At 35.0% G+C, this 26673-nt stretch overlaps 1 protein-coding gene across 1 annotated transcript in view; it reads right to left on the bottom strand.

Moving 5' to 3' along the window:
- Sec31 (COPII coat complex component secretory 31) overlaps positions 1-26673 on the bottom strand; it is a 35710-nt gene extending 9037 nt beyond the window's left edge. The window contains exons 1-22 of the mRNA XM_090178861.1: positions 26486-26673; positions 25486-25601; positions 25183-25272; positions 23220-23418; positions 22654-22749; positions 22449-22586; positions 22201-22343; positions 21943-22054; positions 21713-21865; positions 21471-21596; positions 20451-20681; positions 19891-19965; positions 19747-19812; positions 18667-18933; positions 18387-18513; positions 16764-16918; positions 15488-15658; positions 15220-15423; positions 14204-14399; positions 3177-3357; positions 1540-1607; positions 342-430 (exon numbers count right to left, since the gene is read on the bottom strand). Coding sequence (XP_090034987.1) covers positions 342-430; positions 1540-1607; positions 3177-3357; positions 14204-14399; positions 15220-15423; positions 15488-15658; positions 16764-16918; positions 18387-18513; positions 18667-18933; positions 19747-19812; positions 19891-19965; positions 20451-20681; positions 21471-21596; positions 21713-21865; positions 21943-22054; positions 22201-22343; positions 22449-22586; positions 22654-22749; positions 23220-23418; positions 25183-25272; positions 25486-25598 — 3000 coding nt within the window. The 5' untranslated portion in view covers positions 25599-25601; positions 26486-26673. The remainder of the gene's footprint in view (positions 1-341; positions 431-1539; positions 1608-3176; positions 3358-14203; positions 14400-15219; positions 15424-15487; positions 15659-16763; positions 16919-18386; positions 18514-18666; positions 18934-19746; positions 19813-19890; positions 19966-20450; positions 20682-21470; positions 21597-21712; positions 21866-21942; positions 22055-22200; positions 22344-22448; positions 22587-22653; positions 22750-23219; positions 23419-25182; positions 25273-25485; positions 25602-26485) is intronic.

The raw sequence follows: 26673 nt of genomic DNA, 5'->3' as shown, positions 1-26673 counted from the left end.
GGGGCAAATGAACCGAAGTTACTGAAATAGCACTCAGAATTGGAGGGCGTTTTCCTTATGAAAATGAGAGAAAATAAAATAAAAGCTTATTTCCATACCAGTCTTTTTACACGATAATTTGCACTTGGGAATTGTGGGTATAGCTATTCCTATGCATAAAAAATGGTTTCATAAAAACGAAAAACATTTTTTTTTCATTCTAGGAGCGCGCAAAATTTCAAATTAGAGGTCAAAATGTAACTTCATAAGGAAAACGCCTCCAACATGGGGAGTATAGCCATTTGATAACTTCGGTTCATTTACTTTTGGTTTCATATAACTTTAATATTAACAAGAAGTACCCTTGTGGATGACTTCAAAGGTGGAGGGTCGTTCCAGCCAGGTTTAGCCTCCGAGTAGTTTGATGGAAGAGGTGGATTACTTGATTGCACTAGGTAAAAAAAATTGTCTTCAAATTTCAATAACAATAAGACTAAAAAGAAAGAACCACTTCAAGGGGTCCACCAGCTTATAATAGTAGGAGCATATCATTACAAAAATATGCTAAATATTTCCCGTTTATGATGAAATTATTTGTACACTCTTTTGAGCATATGGATCACAATTGGATATGGAACCCTCTTCAATTCTGCCAAAAACAAATTGGTCTCAAAATGGCCCAATTGCATTTTTCATTCAGGGTGAATTGTCTAACTAAAATTCCAGAAACAAATTGAAGAAATGTCATTGGCATAGGGCTTATAATAACATACATCAACCCTTATCCCAGTGCATTGCCTACGATTTAAATTTTAATGTTTTAAGATCTTTAGTCTAACCACATTCCAGATAATCCAATAAACAAATATAATAAAAGAGCTTCCTTTTACAATAAAATTTTGTTCTGTGATCTTTCATTTGGGTTACAATGACAGCAAACAAAAACTTATTGGTTACCACAATTTTTTTTAGGCATAATAAAACTGAATTAAAAATTTAATAGGTGATTCCAAAAATATTTGTTGTTACATGATTTGGTTACTTTTTGTCATACTGTTAACTTCATTTAGAGCGGGCTACAATCCATTAAAACAATAAGAGCGAGCCCAAAGAACGCTTTTATTCATGTTGCAACAGGATGTTGCTTTTTCAAATTCTTTAGTTTGAAATTTCACGCCAACCATCACTTCATTTAAATTTTAATGCGGAACGGATAGTCAGAAGCGCGCTAGACGGAATCCACTTGAGACAGCAAGGAAGATCAGTTTGTCAAATTGTATATGATTGGTTTTTTAATTAATGATGCCGAATAGGGGTGCATCTAACGAAACCTAAAAAGACATATCCTACCAATGGGCACTCATTTTGCACCACTATTTTTAAATTTACCACCAGTGCCATATTGAAGGAGTTTAATTTAAAATGGCCTATCAATAGGAACCCATTACGCACCGTCATTTTCAAATTTTGCACCATGACAGTTTCGTAGTTTGAAAAAGGGCCCCCACATTACTACTACTTGTAGCTCTACTATGATCTTTTTGTAATTAATAAACTAACCTGGAGGTGTAAAGGAATTCGAACCAGAAGCCGGAGCCGCAAAATTTCCATGAGATATATTTGCTCCACTGAAACAAAATTCCAAACAATTAATTTTCCATTATAGAGTTGCCTTTGTTTCATTAAGGATATTTACACATCTTATTTTTCAAACATTACTAAGGAGCTCTAAACAGTGATTTGGTATTTTAAACCCTAACTACTACAATATACAAATAGTATAAATTATACGTGCAGGGTGTCCACTAATTGTTATTGTCTAATGTGGCAAGTTAAATTAAAGACACATTATTAAACTAGCTAGGTTAAATCAATTTAATTAAGGATTAAAAAATAAATATTAAATTAGAATTATGTAATTACTAGTTACATGGAGAACAAACAATGAAGAGAGCGCTATAATCTGTTGCTTATTTTCTAAAACGTTAAGCAAACTATGTACTTTTCATAGCAGGATTGCCAGCTCATGCCGTTTTTCATTTAACCAATAGTGGCAAAGAATAGAATATACAACACTACGAAAACATAACCCCGAAAAATGGAAAACCCCGACAGTTGGGGTTGGGGACCAAAGTAGGGGATTCCCAACTTTCAAGGTCGGGGACCCCGTACGAACACTAGGAGCCGGTAGCTTAGTTGTTACAATTACAGCACTGCCCATTTAAAGAGAATGTCATCTTCATGTTATTTCTAGCTGTGATTATTATACAAAAGTTTGAGCTTCATTGTACGTTCATGTTGAAAATGCAAAAACTTTTAGCCTGGGCAAAGCAGATTTTCCACTTCATTCCTGAGATAGGACTTTTTAAAGTCTAATTTTTGAAGCAGCCACCTGGTGGAAAATTAGTCAATAAGCTCGTTAGGCTCAAGCCTAGGTTCACAGCTTGCCAAAATGTCAAGGCTAGATGTACGTAGCATGGGCAGCAGGTCAAAATAAATCTCATGCTCAATTACTACAGACACTCCACTCTAAATAATAAACATAATACTGCTACCGATTTCACCAGGTGTAATAGCAAGCGTAGTACATTAACAAGTTGTTGTGTTTGTTAGGAAGTTGTAAGAATGATAGAGCAGCCACACTTGGGTTGATAAATGCCAAACAAAACGTGTCAAAATCTCAAATTTGAAAAATAAATACCTTCAGAAACACAACTCTTATTTCTAATAGACAGTTTTACGTTCAGATGAATCATTTTGCAAAGATAAGTGTAAATTTTAAGTTTTGAAGTGATAAAATTATTAATAAGCCTTGGCTACGGTGGTAAGAGCTCGCGGAGGAGATTTCTCCCACGTGGTTCTAAGTTTCACATTAGCGCACGACTTGTGCACATTTATAATGCATTTCACGAAATTTATTTCAGAAATGCATAGTTGCGGACGTAGAAACTATGAGGTGTAGATTTTAAATACCTACCTCAATAACGGGTATGTGATCGTCAAAAATGTTTACTAGACCTTTGCTTATGGGGACCTTATGATAGGCTTATGTTCTAACTTATAATTTCATATAAAAAAAATAAGGGAAGCATTCTGAGTGCAATTAATTTTAATTTTCAAGACAATCCTGGTACTATTAGACTCCACATACAAAGTACACACGCATTAAAGATTTGAATTTAAATTGATTAACATACCTTTGTTCTACACTAAAATAGCTTTGGGGTTGAGATGTTGGCTGAAAAGCATGTGACCCTCCAAACTGAGGAGGTTGATTAAATCCATATGACTGCTGACCATATGGAGTCTGACCATATGATGGTTCAGAATAAACACTAGGATCATGGAGTCGACTAGGATATCGTTGTGATAGTCCTACTGAAAATATTTTTAAATATTATAAAATCTATAATTGGATGATAGGATGGCTTATAAAACAAGTGGGCTTAAAACAATTTTAATTTACATTTATAGGTGTGGATTTCATTGAAAATATGTACAAATATTGTTCGGATATCTAAATTCTCACTAATTAAATTATATTTATAACCCTATCCTTTTCAAACCAAACTATCGGCTAAATTGAAAACTAAAACCATGGACTAATTAACAACAGGGACGGGCATGGGAAAAAGTAAAAAATAACAAGCAACGACGCACTCTAGCGGTACTCGCGGGCATAACAGGAAATGATTGGATAAGCTGGTGATTCAAAATAGGCGGGGGAGGAGTAATATAGGGCAAGAAGCATCCTTGGAATTTAAAATTTGAACCACGAGATTACCATGTGGTGCTAATATATTAGTCTTTTAAATTAGTCGTCGTAAAAATTTAGAATGTAAGGCTTCTTCGATCATACTTATAGTAAAATATTCTGCTTACCGTCTGAAAGCAATTTCCAAATTTGTAACGGTTGTTATTATTAACATTGTATAATATTTAAAAATATAAATGATCGTACCATGGCTTAATAGTTGCTTACCTTTTTAATGATGAATAATTTAGAATTAGAAGGGGAAAACGTACTATTTAACTATACTAATTATACTTATTGAACGTGATAACATAGATGGTTATGAGACACGTTTGGGGCTTCCGTTGTAACAACAATCTGAAAAGTAAAAGCAGGTAAAAAAGCCCGTTAGACCTCATAATGTGTAGGTAGTGTTGGGAGACTTAATTTTTTTTGAAATCTGTCAATTAGTCTAACTTTTGAAACAATATAAGGTTATATGTGCATTGTTTCCCATTTAAAAGAATGAACTAAAAATTTTAGGCAAAATTCAACTACAGCGGCCTCATGTAATTGTTTTTTTTTTGGTGGAGAATGTAGCACTTGACGCGTAGATTACGAAACTAATTTTTTTTGGCCGCAAATGATAATTTTTTTAACTAACTTAATTTTAAAAAAGTAGTAATTTTAGGGGATTACAGTTTTTTTTTGGCGGAGAATGTCGTGCTTGACGCATAGATTACGAAGTTATTTTTTTGGGCCGCAAATGATATTTTTTTTAATTAACTTAATTTTAAAAAAGTAGTCATTTTAGGGGATTAGTAACGTTTTTCTAAAAAATAGTTCCGTCGTGTATCTGTCGACACCACTTTTTTGACGCGCCCCAGCCCCATTCCGAGCATTGACGGTGGGCCTTCTGTAATCGTACCTAGTGGCTGTTGCCCTTAATGTTGTTATCTATGTACCTTAACCTAAACTATGTCATGATCAAAAAGGGAGGGAGAACTAAAACAATAAACCACGCTTGGAATATGCTCAACAAGATCTGATCATTTATTCATTCTCATCCATACAAAACCAAAAAACCTAAGTAAAGCAGACGACACTTTCGTCCGACTGCCAGAAACAAAACTAAACGGCCAACTATGTGAAGTACCATATGATAATATTTAACATACTCCCCTACTTCACATACACAAGCAAAATATTACATTCCGGAAACATTATAGTCCAAATACTTTGTTAATCTACACAAAACTACAGTTGGTAAAGCTTTGGTGAAAATATCAGCTAAATTATATTTGGAACGTTCAAAACATATTGTGAACAGTCCTTCCTTACACTTTTCACGAAGGAATTTTACACGTAAATCCAAGTATCTATTTCTTGCATTATCAATATGATTTTTAATGCATAGAATGGCGGCTTGATTGTCCATCTTCAGTATAATACGTCCTGGAACATGTGGAATTATTGGTTTACACTCTTCTAAGATGCGTTGCAGTACTATAATGGCTTTTGTTGCTTCAGTAGCTGCAAATAGTTCTGATTCCATGGTTGATAATGCTGTCAGGGTCTGTTTAGCTGATCGCCATGTGATAGGGTTTGAACGGCACATTATTATACAACCAGAGGTGGATTTTCTTGTTTCGGGATCAGATGCAAACGATGCGTCACTGTAGACGTTAATTTCCAGATTGCTCGTACGTTCCAGCTTTAGACATTTCTCTTTCGTCGTAACCACATAATTCCAGAGGTGTATCAACTTCTCCCAAATATTCATATCATACTTTGTACAATACTGTGCTAAAGTATTTACAGCGTATAAAATATCTGGACGAGTATGGCGGGCAATATACAACAGGCTTCCTATTAAATTGCGATAAGGGACTTGCAGTGGATGTTCTTCTGTCTTCACAGGAGTATCAATTATGCTTCGATATCTCATGGGTTCATAACACCGTCGAATCCCAATCAGAAACATCTTCAGCCTTCAGCGTTTCTTCAAAAGTTCTAGGGCCATCACGGTTTGCAAAACAGAAGTTTAAGTTGTTAAAAAAACCAATGACGTTAGTGTCAACATTTTCTTCTGTTGGAGGTTCTTTCAACGCTAAATCGCAGATCCCTGAGTAGTGATTGTTCTTCGAAAAATCTATTAAATCTGGGTTAATTTATATTCCTTTTTCTGAACTCAAATACTTCACGGCTACTTCTACAATCTTTATGCTCCCCGTACTTGTAATAAATGTCAAAAGTACAAGCTGTCTTTCCTGATTGTCGTTGTCTGACTTTAGAAATCCAAACAGTTTGGGTAGGTGCTATTTCTCTTTTGTCTTCAGCATCTGATTGCTGTTTTACTGTTGTGTCAGCTGTTATCTTTGTTACCTCCTCCGATTGTTTTGATACTTGTTCCGGAAATGGAATAGGAACTGGTTGTTCTACGGCTTGATCGTTATCTTCATTCGTGATCGGCAAGTGTACATAGTTTCGTTCGTCCTTCGTCAACGCTTTTTCATAGTGCATTGTTTCATTGAATTTTACGTTGTCACATTCAACAATTTTGTCTGTTTCGGGGTTCCAAATACGATAACCTCGTGTGTTCAAGGCGTAGCCCACTAGGACACCTTTCTTGGATGTATCAGAGAATTTATTCTTCCTAATCTCTTTCGGTACAAAGTAATGTGCAAGACTACCCACTCTTTTTAGGTGCTTTACAGATGGTGTCCAGCCAAAACGCATTTTATTGTCTAATTTCTTTTGTGGCATACGATTCTTTAAATAGTTAAATGTATATAGCATTTCGACCCAAAACCGAGGAGACAGTTGACTATCCTTTAGCATAGCTCTTATGGAATTTAAAGCTGTTCTATTGTATCTCTCTGCTGTCCCGTTTTGTTGGGGTGTATATACATTCGTGCGTTGGTGTGCAATACCCATTGAATTAAGGAAATCTTGCATTTTATTACTGCAGTATTCCATACCATTATCGCTTTTAATACAAATAACTTTTTCACCTGTTTGGCGTTCCATCTTTACTATGTACTCTTTCATCTTATCGAAAACCTCCCATTTATTTTTCATTGCTGCTACTTCTGTCCAACGTGTATTATCATCGAGAAATGATATGTAATACACTTTGCCTGATCCTGATATGCATGCAGATGGACCCCAAATATCAGTATGTACAAGCTGCAATATTTTTGTTGTTTGTATTGTAGGTATTGCTTTCCTTTCTATTCTTGTCATTTTTGTTTCTTTACGTATGTCGCACTCATGTTGTTGATTACGAAACTGAGGTAAATATCTCACACTTCCACTGTTTGACATCCTGATAATGGTATGGACACTATGGTGACCGAGTCTTCTATGCCATAAATCCAAGCTGTCGTTCACTTTTTCGGTATAATTCACTACCGGTACATCTTCGGTATATGGCTCACCAAACATCCTATATAATCCACGGTCACCTTTGAATAGGATTATAGTGTCGCCTTTATCATTTAGAACTGTCAATGTCTGATCACCACCCCTCCACTTGTGTCCTGCCTTATCACTCTGAAATCCGCTAATGAGATTTCGTCGGCCATTTGGAGCAAAACCTACATTCTTCAATAATAAGATCCGTGTCTTATCTTGTATATGATGTTTGATTACTACATCGCCTATCCCTGTTATGGTAAACGTGTCATGATAGGAATTCATTGTTAATGGAGCGATAGATTTCAAATTTGTGAACCACTTCATATTGTTGCACAGATGTGCCCCTGCTCCAGAGTCCCAAATCCATTCATCTGTCCGCGATCCATATTCATCGGGCTTTGATACTGTAGCAACATCATAACTTGGTCTGTCTCGAGTATTGGTATTTCTCTTTTGTTTGCTATAGCTCTTCTTTGGTTTTCTACATCTTCTAGCGAGATGTCCAGGTATACCGCAATTGTAACATGTTCTAGTTTCTCTTCGGGTTTGTGACTGTGGTGTCGAAGTTGTCATTACATCTAGCCTTGATTCATTTACATCGTCCTTTAATCTCAAACGATCCGCTTCAGAAATAATAGCATGTTTTACTTTCGCTGATGTAAAATCCGCATCCTCCCATTGATATACATTTAATACGACACCATTGAATTCCTGAGGGAGCTCACTGATCATCTGGTACGATATTTCATTGTCAGGAATAGTCCCCCCTGCTTCTTCTAGAGAAGAAACAGCTTCCAAAACTCTCTTTAGGAAAATCTCTATCCGCTCCCCTTTCTCTGGTTTGCATGTAATGAATGTACGACGTAACATGGCTATACATGCCCTGAATATGGGTTCATACGTTTCTTTCAACGTGGTCCATGCCTTTAATGGATCAGTAGCATTCCTTAATAGACGTTTAATCTCTGGCTCTAAAGTCAAATATAAATAACCTAATGTCTGGGACTTCTTTTCATTATGTAGTGCCAATAACTGTGGATCTTGTGGTGTGGTTGTTGTAGTTTCAATGAATTTACTTAAACCCTTCGCAGCCAATGCCATTTTAATATCTATTTTCCAATCAGCATAATTTGTGCCGTCTAATTTCTTGAAGGTGAAGAGTTCCTCCCCTTAGAAAGCCATGTTGACTTTCACCTAAGCCTTGCCTTGCTATAACTGCTAAAACTATCGATCATTAGGCTCTTAACCTTTGTTGCCCTTAATGTTGTTATCTATGTACTTTAACCTAAACTATGCCATGATCAAAAAGGGAGGGAGAACTAAAACAATAAACCACGCTTGGAATATGCTCAACAAGATCTGATCATTTATTCATTCTCATCCATACAAAACCAAAAAACCTAAGTAAAGCAGACGACACTTTCATCCGACTGCCAGAAACAAAACTAAACGGCCAACTATGTGAAGTACCATATGATAATATTTAACAGTGGCATCGTAATTAGTGAAATCGTATCAACTTAATAGTAACAAAAATGAGAACAGGTTTGCTTCCAAAACACGTAAAAGACTTTACTAAATTCCCCGTATTGGCGCCTGACGCACTTTGAGATTATCCGTATTGGCAAAGCTAATATTTAATTTTACCTCATCTTTTCCCTCCCCCTCTTTGGCAGATAATGTTTAACGACATAATTGTAACATTTTTAAACAGCTCATAAAACATGTCTTATTTAAGTTTTGGTTAATATATCCGCGACATTATTAATAGATTTTACATATTTTAAATCAAATGTTTTCTTTTCTATATTTTCCCAAACAAAATGAAACTTTATATCTATATGCTTTGTACGTTGATTCTCTATATTATTTCTCAAGAGGGCAATAGCGGCTTGGTTATCACAGTTAACTAAAGGGTTATTAAAGTTTACATTAAATTGTTCAATTTCATGCAATATCGGTTGGAGCCACAACAGTTCTTTGATTGCTTCAGTTAAACCCACGTATTCAGCCTCAGCCGTTGATAGGGCCACTGACTTTTGTTTAAATGACCTCCATGAAACCGGCGTTGAACCCAGGAAAGTAGCGTAGCCACAGTGGGAACGTCTAGTATTCGTATCAGCTCCCCAGTCGCTATCGCTATAGATGACTAGTTGCGGACTTTCACTGCGTTGATAAACCAGTCCATACTCAGCTGTTGTCAGTACATACTGCATCAATTTGCAGAGTCGAATCCAGTGATTGTGACAGGGCAATTACGCTGTATAAAATGTCCGGTCGAGTTTGTTGGGCAACGAACAGAACACAGCCAATCATCGCTTGGTATGGTACGTCTCTCATCTGATCTTTGTCGTCTTCCAAAACTGGACAATCGGCTTTGGTTAATGTTATAAGCTGCACCATTGGTAGATTAACGGACTTCTCCACTTCTCCACTTGTACTTTAACACGTTTCCCAAGTTCTTCTATAAAGTTTGTCTGTTGTAACTTCAAAGTTCCATCTTCTTGGAAGTCAAATATCACTCCCAACAAACTTCGTATAGGACCAAGCATTTTAATTTTATATTTCGTGGATAAAATATCAGCAACTTCCTGTATTAGACTTTTATCCCTGGCTAGGACTACTAGGTCATCCACGTATACGAGCACAATTACTTTTAAAGGTATATAGTATACACAATTGGTTCCTATCAGCTTTGAAAAACCCAAATCCCTGAAGCCTTAGTCCAGTTCCTTAAACCACTGTCTCCCACTCTGGGGTAATATATACAGTGCCTTTTGTAACCACAAACAGTATTTGCTCGGATCCTTCTTGATGTATCCCAGGACCTGCTTCATGTACACTCTATCGTCAAGACTGCCGTATAAGTATGCATTGGTAACGTCTAAATGGTAATGTGCCCAGCCCAGACTCATTACGAATAAAGAGATAAATAGTCTTATTAGCGAGAAGTTGACTACTGGAGAAAATGCGTCGCCATAGTCTTTTCCTTCAACTTGTCCATAACCCTGTGCTACGATTCTCGCTTTATATCTGGTGATATTTCCTGCTGGATCCTTCTTCAGTGCATATACCCAACGGCAATCTATAATCTTCTCATCGGGTCTTTCAACTACTGTCGCTACCTGTCTCTCCTCCAGAACGCCCATCTCCTGATCCATAGCCCATTGCCAATTTGCCTTTTGAGGCGACTTAATAGCCTCTTCATAATTTGCAGGTATAACCACTTCAGTACAATTTGCCTCAAAAACTTCTGAGATGTCTGTAGAAGATATGCCCTAGACTAACGTTGCTGCTGAAGTTTTCTTCGAAAAGTCAAATAAATTTAAATCGTAATCCAAATTATTTTCCTGCATGTATCTATCGACTTTCGGCTTTGACCGCATCTGCTTTCCATCAGGATCGTAGAAATAAATATCTCTTTGCCCTGCTGTACCTCCGGATTTCCGTACTCTGATTTCTCTCAACCACCCATCTGGTAATCCAGGATATGTCTTTCGTCCCGTTGGTACTTGGGGCTCATTTACACCCTCTGTATTTTCGAAGGCATCCACGACCCTTACAGGCTCATCAACAATTTTGTCAACAGACTGCTTTGGAATGGATTTAGTCATTTCATCTGGCCAAAATACAATATCCCCATCTTCTCTACGGGCTTGTCTGACAACATCAGCTCCTATTTTCTTTTCCACGACTGAGACATGTTTCGACTCTATTACATCTTCATTCTCTGGAAACCACACACTATACCCTATCGTATGCACGGCGTACCCAACAATCACTCCTGGCTTCGCCCTTCTCCGAAATTTATTCTTCCTCCGTTGAGGTGGGATATGGACAAATCCCAGACATCCAATACGCCTCAGAAACCTCATACTGGGCTTCTTGTTTATCCAGAGTTCCAGCGGGACTTTATTGCCAAGCTTCGAATGTTTCGATCGACTTTTAAGGAATGTAGCTGTACGTACTAATTCTGCCCACAGGTTATAAGGTAATTCTGCATCTTCCATCATAGCTCTGACGGTATTCAACAGCGTCCTATTTGTTCGTTCGGCCGTACCATTCATTTGGGGCGAATATGTATTTGTACATTGGTGATTTGTCTTGGCTACATGATTTTGAAAAACGTCGTTAGTAGTAGATATATTTTCTATGACATGAGCTTTCACCGTATACAAATTTTCCTCCGCTAATGGCGCTTCAAATGCTATTTTACCATCCGGGAAATATACGGTATACTTTGACTTCTCTATAACAGACTTATGACCTGCTTGATCGATCAATCAACCTGATATCAGATTACATCTCATTCCCGGCGCATGCATTACTCCTCTCAACCTGAACATGTTCTTAACTCCATCATCGATCCTGATCCATATATCTCCACACCCAACAACACATGACTTTCCTTCTCCCATTGTCGCTTCAGTTGAAAATTCTGAATACGTGCAGAACCAGTCTTGATTACTGCAAAAGTGATGTGTAGCGGCTGTGTCTACAATCCAAACGTCTGGATGGGCCTCGGCTGTGTCTACAATCCAAACGTCTGGATGGGTCTCGGCTGTGACAAGTGCCGATGCGATGAATGCACCTTGTAATGAAATCTCTTCTACATAGCGAGTATTACAATAAATTACTTAGATTTTAAATATAAGAGACGCCTGAGTTTGGTTAAACAACATAGATTATATTTTATTAGCACTCACTAGTTTACTCAACGATCCTTTCTTACACTTAATTGTTCCGCCGCTTGTCTCATACCTTCCCCTCTCTAGTCTCGTCTTCATCTATATCTATTTCTCCTGCACCTCTGGTATTTAACCACTAGAGGTGTTGGAGTTTGCCCCCTCCTGGGGCGCCCTCTATGGCGGTCCTTACAACCTCTTCTACCACCTCTTCCTCGAGAGTAGCTGACACCTCTTTGCTCATTTCCATTAGATTCTCTTGATTTATTATGCCTGCAGTCTACTGCCCGATGTCCCCAAATGTGGCAGTTATTACACCTCCCTTGAAATTGACTGCTACGACCTCTTGAGTTGAAACCTCGATTTATATGCGTCAAAAATGCATTTGATCCTTGATTCTCTGAATATTGTTGTAGCTGTTGACGCCCATATTCCACAAGAAGTTGACTCTTTATCATCTCTGGTTTAAATTGAGAATCATCATATCCATAAATTATCGACACCAGATTTTGATAAGACTCCGGAAGAGATCCTATTAGCTGATAGGCAACTGTCTTGTCTGCAACTGGCTCACCAGCTTCATCTAATTGTCGCTTATATAATAAACCCGTCCAATAAACTTGATCATATCTTCACCCGGTTGATAATCAATACTGCGAAATTCCCGAAGTAATGTATTAATTCTTGCTCTAGTAGTTGATTGGAAAGCTGTCTGTAATGTCTTCCATATTTCAGTAGGAGTCTTCTGCCCTTCAATGATGCACCTTAAGTCTTCTGATAAACTCATTGCAATTGTGGTATAGGCTTGGGTTACTCTTTGCTTATACGCCTTTTTAATATCTTCGGATTTCTCTCTATCAGGGGCCTTTTCCTCTTCTGATACTATCTCCCATAATCCGCGATTTTGTAATATTAACTCCATTTCGTACCTCCAGCTTCTATAATTGGTTGTAGTAAGCTTTGTTGTGACTTGTCCCATAACCATTATTCCAGATCCACTCTCCGCCATTTTGTTCAACTTGGTATTCACAACGTGACTAAGCCTTGTCTCTCACCTCCGTAATGCAGCTTCAAGTTTCATTTGTCCCCAGCAGAGATGCCAATTGAAGTAGGGTTTAATAAATACGGAGGATAAAACATAGTGTTTATTTAAAACTATAATTTAACATAACGAATAAATTAATAAATATTAAGTATTAACTAATTACAACCATACTCGAGGGAGAGGGAGTGCTATGACCCAACTGCATCAAACGTAAGCTTGTCTAAAAACTGGGGTCAACTACGCATGCTACGCGATAACAAAAACCGCGCCAAATATGACGTCATCAATTTGGATGGCGGCCAATTTAAATAGACTGTGAACGTCATTAAACAACTTTATGACAAAGCTAATATTTAATTTTACCTCATCTTTTGAAAAAAAGCTGGGTCGTTACTCGTTTGCACCTATAGTGGGGTTTAACTGTGAAATGGAAGACAAAATGCGCTGATAATCAAAGTTTAATCTAATTTTATTTTTTCAATTACTGGCATTTTATTCATTTTCTCTTATATTTTTCATTTTAACTCATTCTGATTTATTTGAACTCATTTTGATCACATTGATCAAATAAATTTATTCATTTTTACTCGATTTAAATAAATAATCAAGTTTAATCTAATTTTATCAAATTTATTAAATTATGATCAAAATTTTTATTTCTGATCAAAATTGATCAATTTTGAAATTGTTTTTTAATTTCTAAAAGTATCACTATTTTATCATTTTACTATTTTTTCCCATTTTTACTGAATTTGGTCATTTTTTACTCATTTTGATCAAATTGCATTTAAACTTGATTATATTTATTATTTAACTTTTAAAATCAATTTTTGATGTGTTTTAAAAGTTTTGAAATTTTCAAAATTTTTCATATTTTAAAAAGTTTCACAGGGGGCTGGGCTGACCCTTAAAATCCTTCAGATTCCCATGTTATTTTCAATGGAAAAACTTCAAAATCCAGTTGTCAAAAACGTTTTGGGTTGCCATGGCAAAACGAAAGCCCGTCGCAACTTTTCCTTTGCAGATTTTTAAAGTTACATGGAGGTGTACATTATACTCGATTTTGAACAAAATTGGCGATTATCACCACGGGTTATTTCCTTGTGAGTAGAATGTTTTCATATTACATTTCGCTATGAAACTAAATAACATCAGCTTAACAGAAATGGAAATTTGAAAGTACTAGGATTCAAATATAACTAGTGAAACATTTTTACAATAAAATCTAGGCATTGTGATTGGTTTAAAATCTGCTTTGGGAAATTTTAATTATTAATAAAATACCCTTTGTTAATACAAATATCTCAAGTTACTGAAATGTCAGAAATAGGTAAAACATACCTTTTGCTGAAGAAACTGATTCCGAAGATGTTGGAGGAGGGGGAGGAGGTGGAGTTGGAGTGCTTTGTGTTGGAATATAAGGGTTGCCTTGAAGAGGAGGGGGTGGAGGCATCGTGGAATAACTCTGGCCCATGCCACCTTGAAGCTGGGCAGTAGGATTATAGAATGAATCATAAGATGGAGCTGGTGGTTTAACCTATGGAAATATTTTGACCAGTTAAATTATTGAAAGATGTACCATGTATTTATTTCAACCATAAATATCAAACTGTATAATTATGAAGTTTCATAACATTTCCCATCACAAATATTTTGGAGCGGTTGGTGGCATGTGAGAAACGTTTCGATAAAACGTGTTAAGACAGATAGAAAACTACATAGTTTAATATTCATACTAGAATTATACGTGGACGCATTAAACAACACTACACTACAGTATCTGTCCTCAAATTAATTTCAGGTGAGGTTGGAGGAAAAACTCAAAACAAGTTAAGTTTCCTTGGATGATAAAATTAGCGAATAAGTCGATTAGTTCATTATGAAAAGGGATAATAAAGTTAAACCCTAAACAATTTGACGAAATTTAAAAACTTACTAATAGGTCTTCGAGCAAACAAAAAGACGCGAAACTCAGACCAAATAGATCTTAAGAGTGAAAAACTAATTTAAAATAAATAAAATAGCCAGAAATTCCAACTGTAGAACGGTTTCGTCCTATTTGGGACACGCCAGTACCATGCGGGAAATCTGGCTTGCGACTATAACACTGAGAAGAGAAACTAAGCCTAAACCTAAAAAATTTCAAAAAGAGTTGCATAACAAAGCCGAATAGGGGGAGAGTGGTGGAGATTAGTATACACGCAATGTTAAGTTAAAAGGAACCACCTATGGACGGCATTGTAAAGAATGATCATCCTTTACAATGCAGTCCATAGGTGGTTCCTTAACTTAAGTTTCCTTGATTTAATTACAACCCCTTGATTTGAAAAAGGTTTACATAACAAAAAAGTTCATACTTGATTACGTGGTTGATAAGATTCTTTCTGGATTTGCTGTCCGGATGAAAAATTGGAATTAGGTCGGGCGTAGCTTTGATTGTTAACAGCACTGCTACCAAATTGTTGAGAAGAAGCACCATGTGTGGTAATTGGTTTAGACGGACCATCAGATGGAGGACTCAAAGCCACTAATAGTCGATCCTTCAATGTCATTAAAGACGGCTAAGAAAACGAACTTAAGTTTTATAACATTATTATATTATATAATTGAATCCATCCCACTAACCTCAGAAGCATCTCTGATAAAAGTACTGGCTAGTGCGAGGCTTCCTTGTGTAGCTAACAAGATGACATATTTTCCCAAAAGGTCAGATAACACACCATTTTTCTTAATTTCCACCTGACTTCCCATCAACTCCATTGTCCTTTTTAAAATCATCATTTGCTCTATTAAATTCTGAAAATATACTTAAACTAAATGAATAGTTCTATTAATTGTATAGATTTGTTAATTTCAATGCATAAATATTTGCTGGCTCAGGGAGAAGATTAAGTTATCACTTTCCCATCAGACCATTTCCATAAAGGATGACAATGTCTATGGGATCAAGTACTTAAGGAATCATCATATGCTCAGCATATATATATATTCTTAACTTCGTCAAACATTTTTTAACACAGGAAAGTACTACAAAATGGAGCTTTCAAAAAGTTGTAATCATAACTCAAGGCTACTTTCATGCAAATCCAGGTTCATTAGCTTTTAATATGTTATAACAAATTAACTATTCTGTTTAACATTATCAAAATTATTTTAATAAATAGAGGGAAGTATACTCAATAGTTTTAAAAAACCGTTTGTAAAGAATGTCAGAGTAATTTTAAAAACTTCAATTAAAAATCATGAAGAGTTGACTGATTAAATGGCCTTCATCAGTAAAAACCTCACCACGTATTTAAAGATAAATTTTTCTAATTATTCCCCATAACCCTGACTTTTAACATTGTTAAGTTTTTGAAAGTGTACTAAATACGTTAGGGCTACTTCTAACAAATACTAAAACAACTGAAGATGGCAACATCCACGATGCCATTTCCCCTTAACATGTGAAAAAATATTAAGAATTAATGAGCATTTTTTAAATGATAAAAAAAGATTTAATAAAAATGGATAACATTAAAAATAGTATATCCTAAAGTAATTAGCAGCACTAGGAATTCAAAATTTGGGCAACTGTGAAAGTTAAGCAATTATCTATATCTAAAACCGTTTGGTAAATTTAGAACTTTCCACTTCATTATAAATTTTACGTTTTAGTTTTAGTGGAATTTTATAAAAATGTAACAATAAAATACTCATTAAAACATTACTAGGTGTTTTTAAAGAGGAAGCACCAAGCTTTAGCCAATCAAATAGATTAAAAGATAAAGCATTTTCTAATGAATTAATCTTGCCCCTATATTAAGGCACAAATAAGACAAAAATTTTGTAATGCTTGATGCTTCATTCGACTTTAAAAGTAGTTGGAAAGGAAAAAAATTCTAAATTAAACCCAACTTACTTGCAAAGAGCTCGAGGAAATACTATTATCACTGTTATTTATGCAAACCCAACATTTCGTTAAATTCTCCAAGTTTCCTGAACATATGTAACAAAGCATAGCATTTTTAACATACTCTGGTGAATTTTCTTCTTCAAGTCTCTTTCCCAAAATATCTAAGACAAATTGAAAAACCCAATTACTAAATTTACAAAAACAATCTGTTTAACCAGCTAATATAATAGTAGTCATAGAATTAAACGATTGAAGTATTTTCGCAGCAAGAAAAGATACTGATTGAATTTTTAAAATGCGGTCCTTTCGATTTATTTTATTTTCAATTATTTTTTTATATTTGGAGCTATGGTATTTAAATAAATGCAATGAATTTGTTAATATTTGCCTGAACTATTTAACATTACCATATGATTTGGTGTAACTACTTATGAGTAAACTATAGCTTTATACTGATAAAGAAAAGAAAAAACTTTTATTTTCGGACATATCAAAATAGAACATGTAAACTCCTTTGGCATACAAAAAGCAACTGCCTCAACTTGCAAGTAGACGCCTTTACAGTGTTGCCAGGGCTAGATATAACTACGGTATGGAGCAATGATTAATAGGAGTAGCTTTACGCATCATGAAAGTCAACAGAATTAAACTTTAAATGCCCCTTACCAAAAAATAAGTTGGTTTTTAGTTGGTATTTAGTTGGTATTCACATTTAAGTTGATTTTAAGTGGTCAGCATATTTCAGTAAACTAGTTAAGTTGGTAATAAGTTGGTTTTAAGTTGGTGGGAAAATGCCTTTTTCTTTAAGTTGGTATTTAGTTGGTTTTTAGTGGTCAGAAAATTACATATTATTTTTTAAGTTGGCTTTAAGTGGTCTTTATTAAGTAACATTTTAAATAAGTTTTAAGTTGGCTTTAAATGGTCTTTACTAAGTAACATTTTAAGTAAGTTTTTAGTTGGTGTTAAGTTGTTTTTAAGTAGGTTTTTAGTTGGTATTTGTCTCAAATACAAACTTAAAACCAACTTAAATAGTTCTTAGACCACTTATTTTTTGGTAAGGGTGTATAGATCATGAGCTACTACCGACTCAAGAGTGAAATAATTATCAAGTGTATAATTTCCTATACTTTCTTATTAGGAAAGATTTACTGAATTGAGCTAGAGCGCATAGAAAGCTAGGCTAGGATGGACAATCCAACCTCTTTCTGGTTTGTTTTTTCATTATATAATAAAAAGTTTTACTTTTCAAGGTTAAAAGTGGGTGCTGAGTTCAAAAAAGTTTAAGGTAAAAATGACTACTAGATTTATTTTAAAGAGTTGAAGGTCGTTTTTAGGTGTGCATAAGCATTAAGCTAAAAAATAGTCTTACAAATCACAGCCTTGATAGTTAGCTCTCTGGGGCTAACTATCAAGGCTGGGTGTTAATTGTAAGTTTCTCCAAGTTTTCAATATTTTGAATATTTTTTTTCACCTCAATGTGGTATATGTAAAACAAAATTGTTAAATAAAATTGTATTGAAATTGAAAATTGAATTGAAAAATATTTTGGGATACTTGCTTCTGGAATAATAACACTACCTGAGGACTTTCACTATCTTAATTATTCTGAAAATGTAACATTTTACTTACCACACAACAGTGCAAATTCTGTGGGTACGGCATAAGTTAAAACTGCAGCTAATGCTTCCTTCCAGCACTCTAATTCACAATTTCGAACAACATTTTCCCAATCTGAATTTACCACAGCTGATATTAACTTAAATATAAAAACAATACACGGGTTATTTACATAAAAAACAATAGATATAAGTGCCTCAAATATACGAAAGTTCTGAAACTACTGCTGTAATTCGTTGCTTATCTGATATGAACATTTTTTAATACTATGGCTATTAGGAATTAAATTCACCTTAGCTGTACTTGAAACTACTGATGTTAGATATCGTTTCTGCGTGCTTTGAAGTAAATCAGCACCACCCGCTTGTGCCAATACCAGAGAATCGGCCCATTGGTTTTCACTTATGCATAGTTCAACTGCAGCTTCTATATTCCCAGTTAATAATGCTCTGGCTAAAGTTCCGGCTGAGGTATCATCATCAGCTGATATATGAAATGGCTCTTTCGTAATTTTTACATTAGCAGCAATATCATCAAATGTACTTGAAGAATCTTGGTCCTATTCAGAAAAATACAATTTGATAATGGTCAAAGAACAGAATCACTTGTGCATTTATACGTATTTTACAACTCTGAGAATCTAGCATAATATTACCAGTAATTTAAAGTCTCAATCTTAATAATAATAAGGCACCACCTTAGGCCCAAGTCATCTAGTGACTTTTAATTGCCTTAAACAGGTGGCAGGGTTACATGGTGGTAAGCCCTTCGTGCCACACGAGCCAACAGCTCCCCACACTAACTATTACCATTAACCTCTACAAGTTTTTATGGAAAGGGAAAACCGAAGAACTCGGGGACAGAGCAAAAGTGCTTTTTAGAAATTAGGAAAACTGTCAGAAATTGCTCAAACTAGATGCTTAAGTTCATACCATAATTGCACTCCATTAAAACTACATCATGCCAGTTTCCTTTATCCATTTTTTTGCCCTTAAAGAGCAACAATTATTGCCCTTAAAGAGAAACAATTATTGCACTTCAAGGATTTTAGAATAGATAGGAACCAGGTAAAAAATACATTATTCCTACAGTGTTAGATGTGGAAAAAAAATCGCAACACTGAAAGTATGGTTACAGTGTAGCACCCCTGCAACCACCCCTTTAAAACTGCATTACATTACAATGTAGGTAAACGGTTGTACCATTTACCTCTATATTATTCAAAGATCTTAAATTAATTATGTTAAAACATATAGGTACTGTTACATACAGAAATTTATCTATATCACAATAAGCTTCAATCGTAATCAAAACGTTTATGGTTTAAGTACTTTTAACCACATTATATGCCTATGTAAATCCATTTACGTACTGTGAGACTAAGATCCTTTATGTTTGCAGGTAAGTTTGTTTCTGCAGATTTCTTTAATGGTTCCAGCTGTAAGTTGAAATTATCAAATAGTAAGTATGATGAGTAATAATAAAAACTTGTTAAACAGTGTAAAAAAATATGTACTTGAGCAGCTATTTCTTTCGGATCATAGCCAAGTAAGGATAACATGAGACTACGTGGAGATGGATCAAAGTTTGCCTTAAAAATAACATGCATATAAGTTATTTAACTATAATGTGTAAAAGCAGAAATCCATATGGCTTCTTGAAATAATCATTTTCCCATATCAACTACGGTATACACTTTTGGAACTGGGTTGTGGCTAAATCACAAAGCTGTGGGATTATGAAGCCAAGATTACGGATACCATCTAGCTTCCACCAATAAAAAAAGGTAGGCTGGGAAAATGAACACACCCGAAAATAGATTTAAGAAAATCCTAATAAATTATATTAGCAAAATTTTTGGATAATTAAATTACATGTTCACAAAAAGTAAAGGGGGTATTTTTACTATTGATAATCCAAGGCTTAAAACTATCATTCTCAATTCAACACGAAACATAACATGATGGTCTTACACCTTGTAAAGTAAAGTTGATAACAAAGGCATTGAAAGTATACTAGTTAACCATTTAAGTTAGCGTTATGGATTTCTGGTACAATAAGAAAAATATAACTTACATAGAGAAAATTCCAAATCATTTTATGATGATTGTCATCTTCTTTCTCTAGTTTATATTTACAGAAATCAGCCAGTGTTCCTTCTTTCAATGACTCTTCTAAATGCGTAGCATTCTTAACTATTGTTGGTTCAGTGATAACTTGACTAATTAAAACGCATCTATTTTGGGTTGGAGTGCCAGAATGACTTAGCTTTGAGTCATTGGAGAAACTAACTAGTTTCCCACCAAACTAGAAAATAAAAAACTAAAAATATAAAAACTCTAAGGATGATTTATACATCTGCTCTAACCCATATGTTAGGCTAAGTTTGGGCTGGGGCAGACATATAGGACTTCCAAAATGTGTTTTGAAATTATTGTAAAAGAATACTATAAAACTATTTAGCTATTGTATTGATAAAGATCATTCTAAAATCAGTGGTGGGATTAAATCAGATAGTGGGCATTTCTTGTGGCTAAAATGTCTACAGTGGTTCATCAACCCCAATCCAGTTTCTCTAGTCATTTCTGTCACAACAGATTTCCATCTATATGAGTTTTGACAACAAATATCATGTTTGCATTACTGAGAACTAAGAAACTAATAGTCCTTTAAATAAAAGATCATTCATAGCCGATTATAGAGTTTCTGCTGCTGCGACTTTACATATCTATGGTTTCTCTTTCTACTGCCAAAGCTGAGAGTTTTCTGTGCATAGATCTGGCAGAATTTTTCAACAGGGGCGCAGACAGTCAGAGATGGGTTTATTTAAGCGCCTATTGACAAATTGTTTAAAATAATCATGGCAGGAACCTGTACTAGCAATTGCGATCACACTTAATAGCAGATAGAATCCCTTTAGCCAGCCTCTCAATATATCGTGCCAACAATAAAACTTTGTAACAAGCTCATCATCAATAAAAATATCACAAATGAACATATTTTTTTTTGTTTTATTCCCATGTGCCCAATTTGTTATTTTTATGAATAAGTGACTGACTATAGATAATTATAGTACTGTTGAAAAAGAGAACTCACCGCAAATGTTGCGCCAACTGGTCTTCGTAACCATTTAGGAGGCTTTTGTAAAGGCATTGATACTGATCGAGAAATTGATGGTTGTATAGGTGTAAAAGTATCAGCCCCAGGAAATGATTCTGCTATCTAAGGAATAAAACTTTTAGAAAAATTATTTCCCTTATTTCACTAAAACTCTAGTGAAAGTGTTTTAGGCATCACTGATATTAAATTGAATTAGATTGTCGTAAGTTTTTCAGTACCTTGCTACTTGGTTGCAATTGCTGTTGCCCACCCATCAAAGAGTACACACTGACATGACCATCAAATGATGAACTTGCAATGACAGCTGGATTCCTAGGACACCACGCAACCTCAAAGCTCCACTGATTATTGGTTGGAAGTTCACAAACAACCTACATATTAAAATATTGAAAAGAAAATGAAATCAAAATTCCACATCTTAAATGCTTAAAAATTCAACAAATAGAACCTCTCCTCCAGCTTGACTTGAGTTTGGATTCCAGCAAATAATTCTGTTGTCTTTTCCACAAGAGAGTAAAAGATCTGGATCTTGAGGACACCATGCTATAGACAGAACACCTCTAACAAAATAAAAAAAATGTGTAAAATAGAATTCTAGTCACATAACAGGGAACTTTGTTCTACTACTCCACATAAATTTTAAACCTAAGAGATACTTTAATGCAACACCTTGTAGGCTTATGCAAATAGGCTTTAAAAGACCAACCTCTGATGACTTTCAAGAACTTTAAGAGGTGATGTTGCGAATCTGAGATCCCACAACTGAATAACAGGACTATGATCATCTTCAGAGGCAAAACATAGTTGAGTCGCAACTTCAGGGTGCCAAGCAACCACTTTAAGACGCAACTAATAAAAAATTATAAAAATAATTTCATTTATTTTCAAATTTTATGGAATATGCAACTGGTGACAAATTAACCATCATTATAAACTGAAATCGAGCAAACCTACCCTGGCTGTTGAATCTGACACCTTAATAATGGGTTCATTTTTACGAAGATCCCATACAACACATCTGGCTGGAAAGGTGGAAGCAAGGATGTGCTGAACCTGTCGATTCCATGCCACACATGATATTTCTTCTAATGGCTAAAGAGGTTTAAGATATGTATGTAATTATCTAAAAATAAATTAAACAAGATTTCAATGACCTTACTTGTGATTTGGCACCTGGGGTCATTGGGGAGTTAGGATTATTTAAGTCCCAAATCAATATTTCAGACTCTCCTCCACCAGAAACCATTAAATTATTCTACGAATTGCCATACAAAATACAGATTATTAAAAAGGATTCTTAGTATTGTTATTAATAAGAATGTAATAATTTCTACTTAAGAGTTGTACAAGAATTTGGTATAATTTACCCATGTAAGTTTTAGGGAACCGAAGAGGTACCAGACTTATTTGATTTTTTAAGGGGAGGGAGCTTACTCTTCAAACATAAGGTAAAATTGGGAGCAGCACTAAATATCGTTTCCATAGTCATTCTCCTCAAGTATAAATAAATACATTCTTGTTATAAATTTATTTTCAGCATTTATCAGATATTATTAATAATATATACTTTGCACGCTTTAATAATGGTACTTAAAAAGTACAGCATCCAACTGTTTAAATTCTTAGAACTAAACCAAACTAAAAAGTAGCTAGGCAGCTAGCGACTTTTGATGCTTTTAAATCAGGTGACTTGGTTAGAATGCGTAAGTAGTTAAATGTGTTTACCTGAAAAGGATTGAAATCCAATGAAGAAATGGAAGTTGAATGTTTGTTACTATGAAACAATTCTACATCATCTTCACCATTAATAATTTTGCTGGCATCATACACAAGTAAGTCTCCTCCATCTGAGCCTGCTACCAGCACTCCACTTTCTCGTGTTTCATCATTCATTCCAAAGTTCCCCCATGCTACTTTATTCAGTCTATAAAAAATAACATTCTAATTTCACAAATTATTAAGTTCATTTTGCTAAAATGATGTGATATTAAAGCCAAATTTAAAAAGAACATTAAACATTGAATATAAAAAATAACACAAACTAAACAGCTTTTGGCAAAAATATAATTAATTGTTATGATAGCTTTACAACAATTAAATACATAATTTTTAAAACACAGGTCATAGAATTGTCCACATAATGGCTTTTTTGTTATCTAGTGTCAGGGCTGTTTTTTTAATTCAATTTGTCTGCACCAAAACTTAGTTTTGTAGGTTTGGAAAGTGCTTTACTGAAAGTAAAGTTTAATTTCTAGAAATATGTTTTGAAAGCATGGGTAGGATCAAGTAAATTTCAATTTTGCTGCTTAACAAAGAGTATGTTCTGCAACCTTTGTCAAGAACCTGGCACTATTCAGGGTGAAATAATGGGTATGTTCGAAATGCCTAGTTCTATCAACAATAAGCAGATAATAATATTTTAATTTTTTTCTGTTGTATTGTGCCACTGAAGGCAGCCCCGATAAATTAGATGATATAAGAACCGAGCAACCATGTATATATAGGGGTTCACTCAAAGACGGAGCAGTAGTGAAGCAGAGTGTGGAAAGAGCAAGTGGTCTGGCCCAGAGGAGTGGCCCTTGGTGGAAGTCATGTATAGTCGAGTAAAGTGCGTGTAAGAGTTAGGTCATCTCTAAAGGACTGTGTAGTGAGGTATCGAGACCGAAGGAACCGTTTTTTGTGCACGTAATAACAAGTGATTGTCAACCAAGTAGCCAGTGATAACTGTATCAAAAGCTTTTGGTATCTTTACATTATTTTGTAATATGGTTTCGAAGTGCGAATTTCATTATGTCCAGACTTCGTCGAGTGACCAATTAGACAACGCCCTTGAACTATCACCCCTAGCCCCGTTATATCCAACCTCGTGGTAGTAAAGTTCAATACCTGTCCTGTTATATCCCCAAATCTCATGGTAATATCTCTTAAATTCGCTAGCCCAATTCCCAAACCCATCGCCCAGTACCGGATTCCTAAGGGTTCGCACAATATTTCCAGAATAAAATCCCCTGACATTTCCAAGTTTTCCCTGACTAAATTTTTGTAGAATAAATTTATGTTTTGGGGTAAAATTGTGAAAAATGTTAATTCTGTATTTTTAAGACATTTTTCAAAAATTTATTTTCCGGATTTATTTTTGGGGTCATTTTAAAAGTCCCGTACTATTTCGGCCCATTTTCAAATTCCGTAACTTTTCCCTGACCTTTTGGAAACTTTCAAATTCCCTGACTTTTCCAGGTATTCCAGGTCATGTACTAACCCTAAAAATTAATTGAGAACTGAAGCTGATCCTCCCAGAGCTCGCTTTCATCCCACTATTAACTAGTTGAACCCTTGGCCCCTAAGAAAGGTTCCCTAGAAAGGTAACCAAGCTCAGTTTGTTTCTTTTGAATTGTATTGTAATCATTGGGATAAATATAACAATCCATTTTTCTTGCATTAGTTATATTTTCCTCTATTCACCTACATTTTCAAGTCTTACTTCTTACAAAAATATATTATAGACTTACGTGGAGATTGATCTTAATAATCAACTTTTCTAATAGAAAAAATCTAAAGTAGAAAGGGCTATATTTAACAACTGAAAAACTAGTAGATTTAAATATTAAATCTCTTTAAATTTAAAATTTTGCTTTTAATTGATTGAGAAATAACAGTAGTGACAAAAATTACAGATATGATAGTTTACCTGTGATCCAAAGATAGGCTACCTTTTAGGCCCATTTCCAAACCAGGTTCAGTAAGATTCAGTGCATATATTTCCAAAGCTGCTGAAGTACTAAAAATATCACAACAACTGTTATGTAATAACTTCTTTAATCAATTTCTGTCAAGGCATGCTACAGAAATTATATCTGGTGAAATCGATAACACATCATTGTTAACATTAATTTCATTCTCTTTGCATTAAAAAAAAATGCTAAGACTATGTAATCATTTCCATACAATACACCAGTACTCAATTTGTTGCACCATACATAGCACAGCATACCTGAAAGAAGCATCCAATTGCTGGGCTGCAGTTCCAGCGGCTAAATAGATTGGATGTTGCGCAGCAGGTGACCATGCTATATTAGCTGTCCTATCAACTTCTTTCACTTTCATTCTCTGTTAAATCATGTAAATTATTAAAAAATGATTACAAATTTTTTTGGGTTGATTCTCTTTAAAATCCATAATAATTATCAGCTAGGCTAATACCCAAGGCACCACCCTCAGCCTAAGTCATCAAGCGACTTTTATAAGTCTTTAATTCAGGTGGCCGGGTTACAATGCGTAGGAGGGTGGTGGCAAGCCCTGCAAGCCAACAGCTCCCTACACTTACTATTACCGTTAACCTCAACAAGTTTTTATTTATTCCCTTAGCAGATCCTACTGCTACAAGTTATGTGGGTATTTATTGTGAAATTGGCCTACTAACATTTTCTTGAACAAATGTCTTACTGACAATTTTCTAGAGAAAGGTGAAATCTCTCAATTAGCCTTTTCAGTTAACATTCAGCTGCTGGATTTGTGTCTGAAAAGCTGACGCATAGCGTTAATCCTAATTTTTTCATTTAATATCATTTTCCATTATAAGTTGGAGTGAATTGTGATTAAAGACTGAACAGTACACACTTTGAGTGCTTGGAACAGAATAATGGAAAAAGCTCCGTTTACATTCATTACCAAACCAGTTAGTCATTTTAGATTTCTGTATATAATCTAAGCTACTACTTCAATGCACAATAGAAAACATGGCCACTGCAGTGAAAGAAAGGCACTATCTTTATAAGGGCATTAAATATCTTTTAAGCAATATATCCAGAGCTCTTGATTATATAGTTAATTATGAAACTCTATTGTGGGCGAATGTTAACATGGCAAGTATTATAGACGTCGGCTATGTGTTACTATAGACTACGTTAGAGTTTTAACCAAGAGGTATAATAAGTATTGATCAAAATTCCAGTGCAGCACAACAAAAATATTAAATATAACGAAGAACATACTTAGTAACAACGGGATCAATTTCTATAAATGATAAATGTTTAATTCAATTTGGAAAGAGTCTGTCTAAAAGCCCCTCCGGACCGGTACACTGACGCTAGATACGTGGCAAAAAACACGTTGCAAAGCAGACGACCACAAGAATAGCAGACGAAATATTAAATTCCATCGTGCGGCGAAAAAATTGTGT

This window comes from Leiobunum rupestre, chromosome 6, assembly GCF_980474605.1.
Source record: "Leiobunum rupestre chromosome 6, qqLeiRupe1.1.hap1, whole genome shotgun sequence".
Classification (NCBI taxonomy): Eukaryota; Metazoa; Arthropoda; class Arachnida; order Opiliones; family Sclerosomatidae; genus Leiobunum; species Leiobunum rupestre.
Note: the sequence above shows the minus strand (reverse complement) of the source record. Positions and strands in the feature narration are given on the sequence as shown.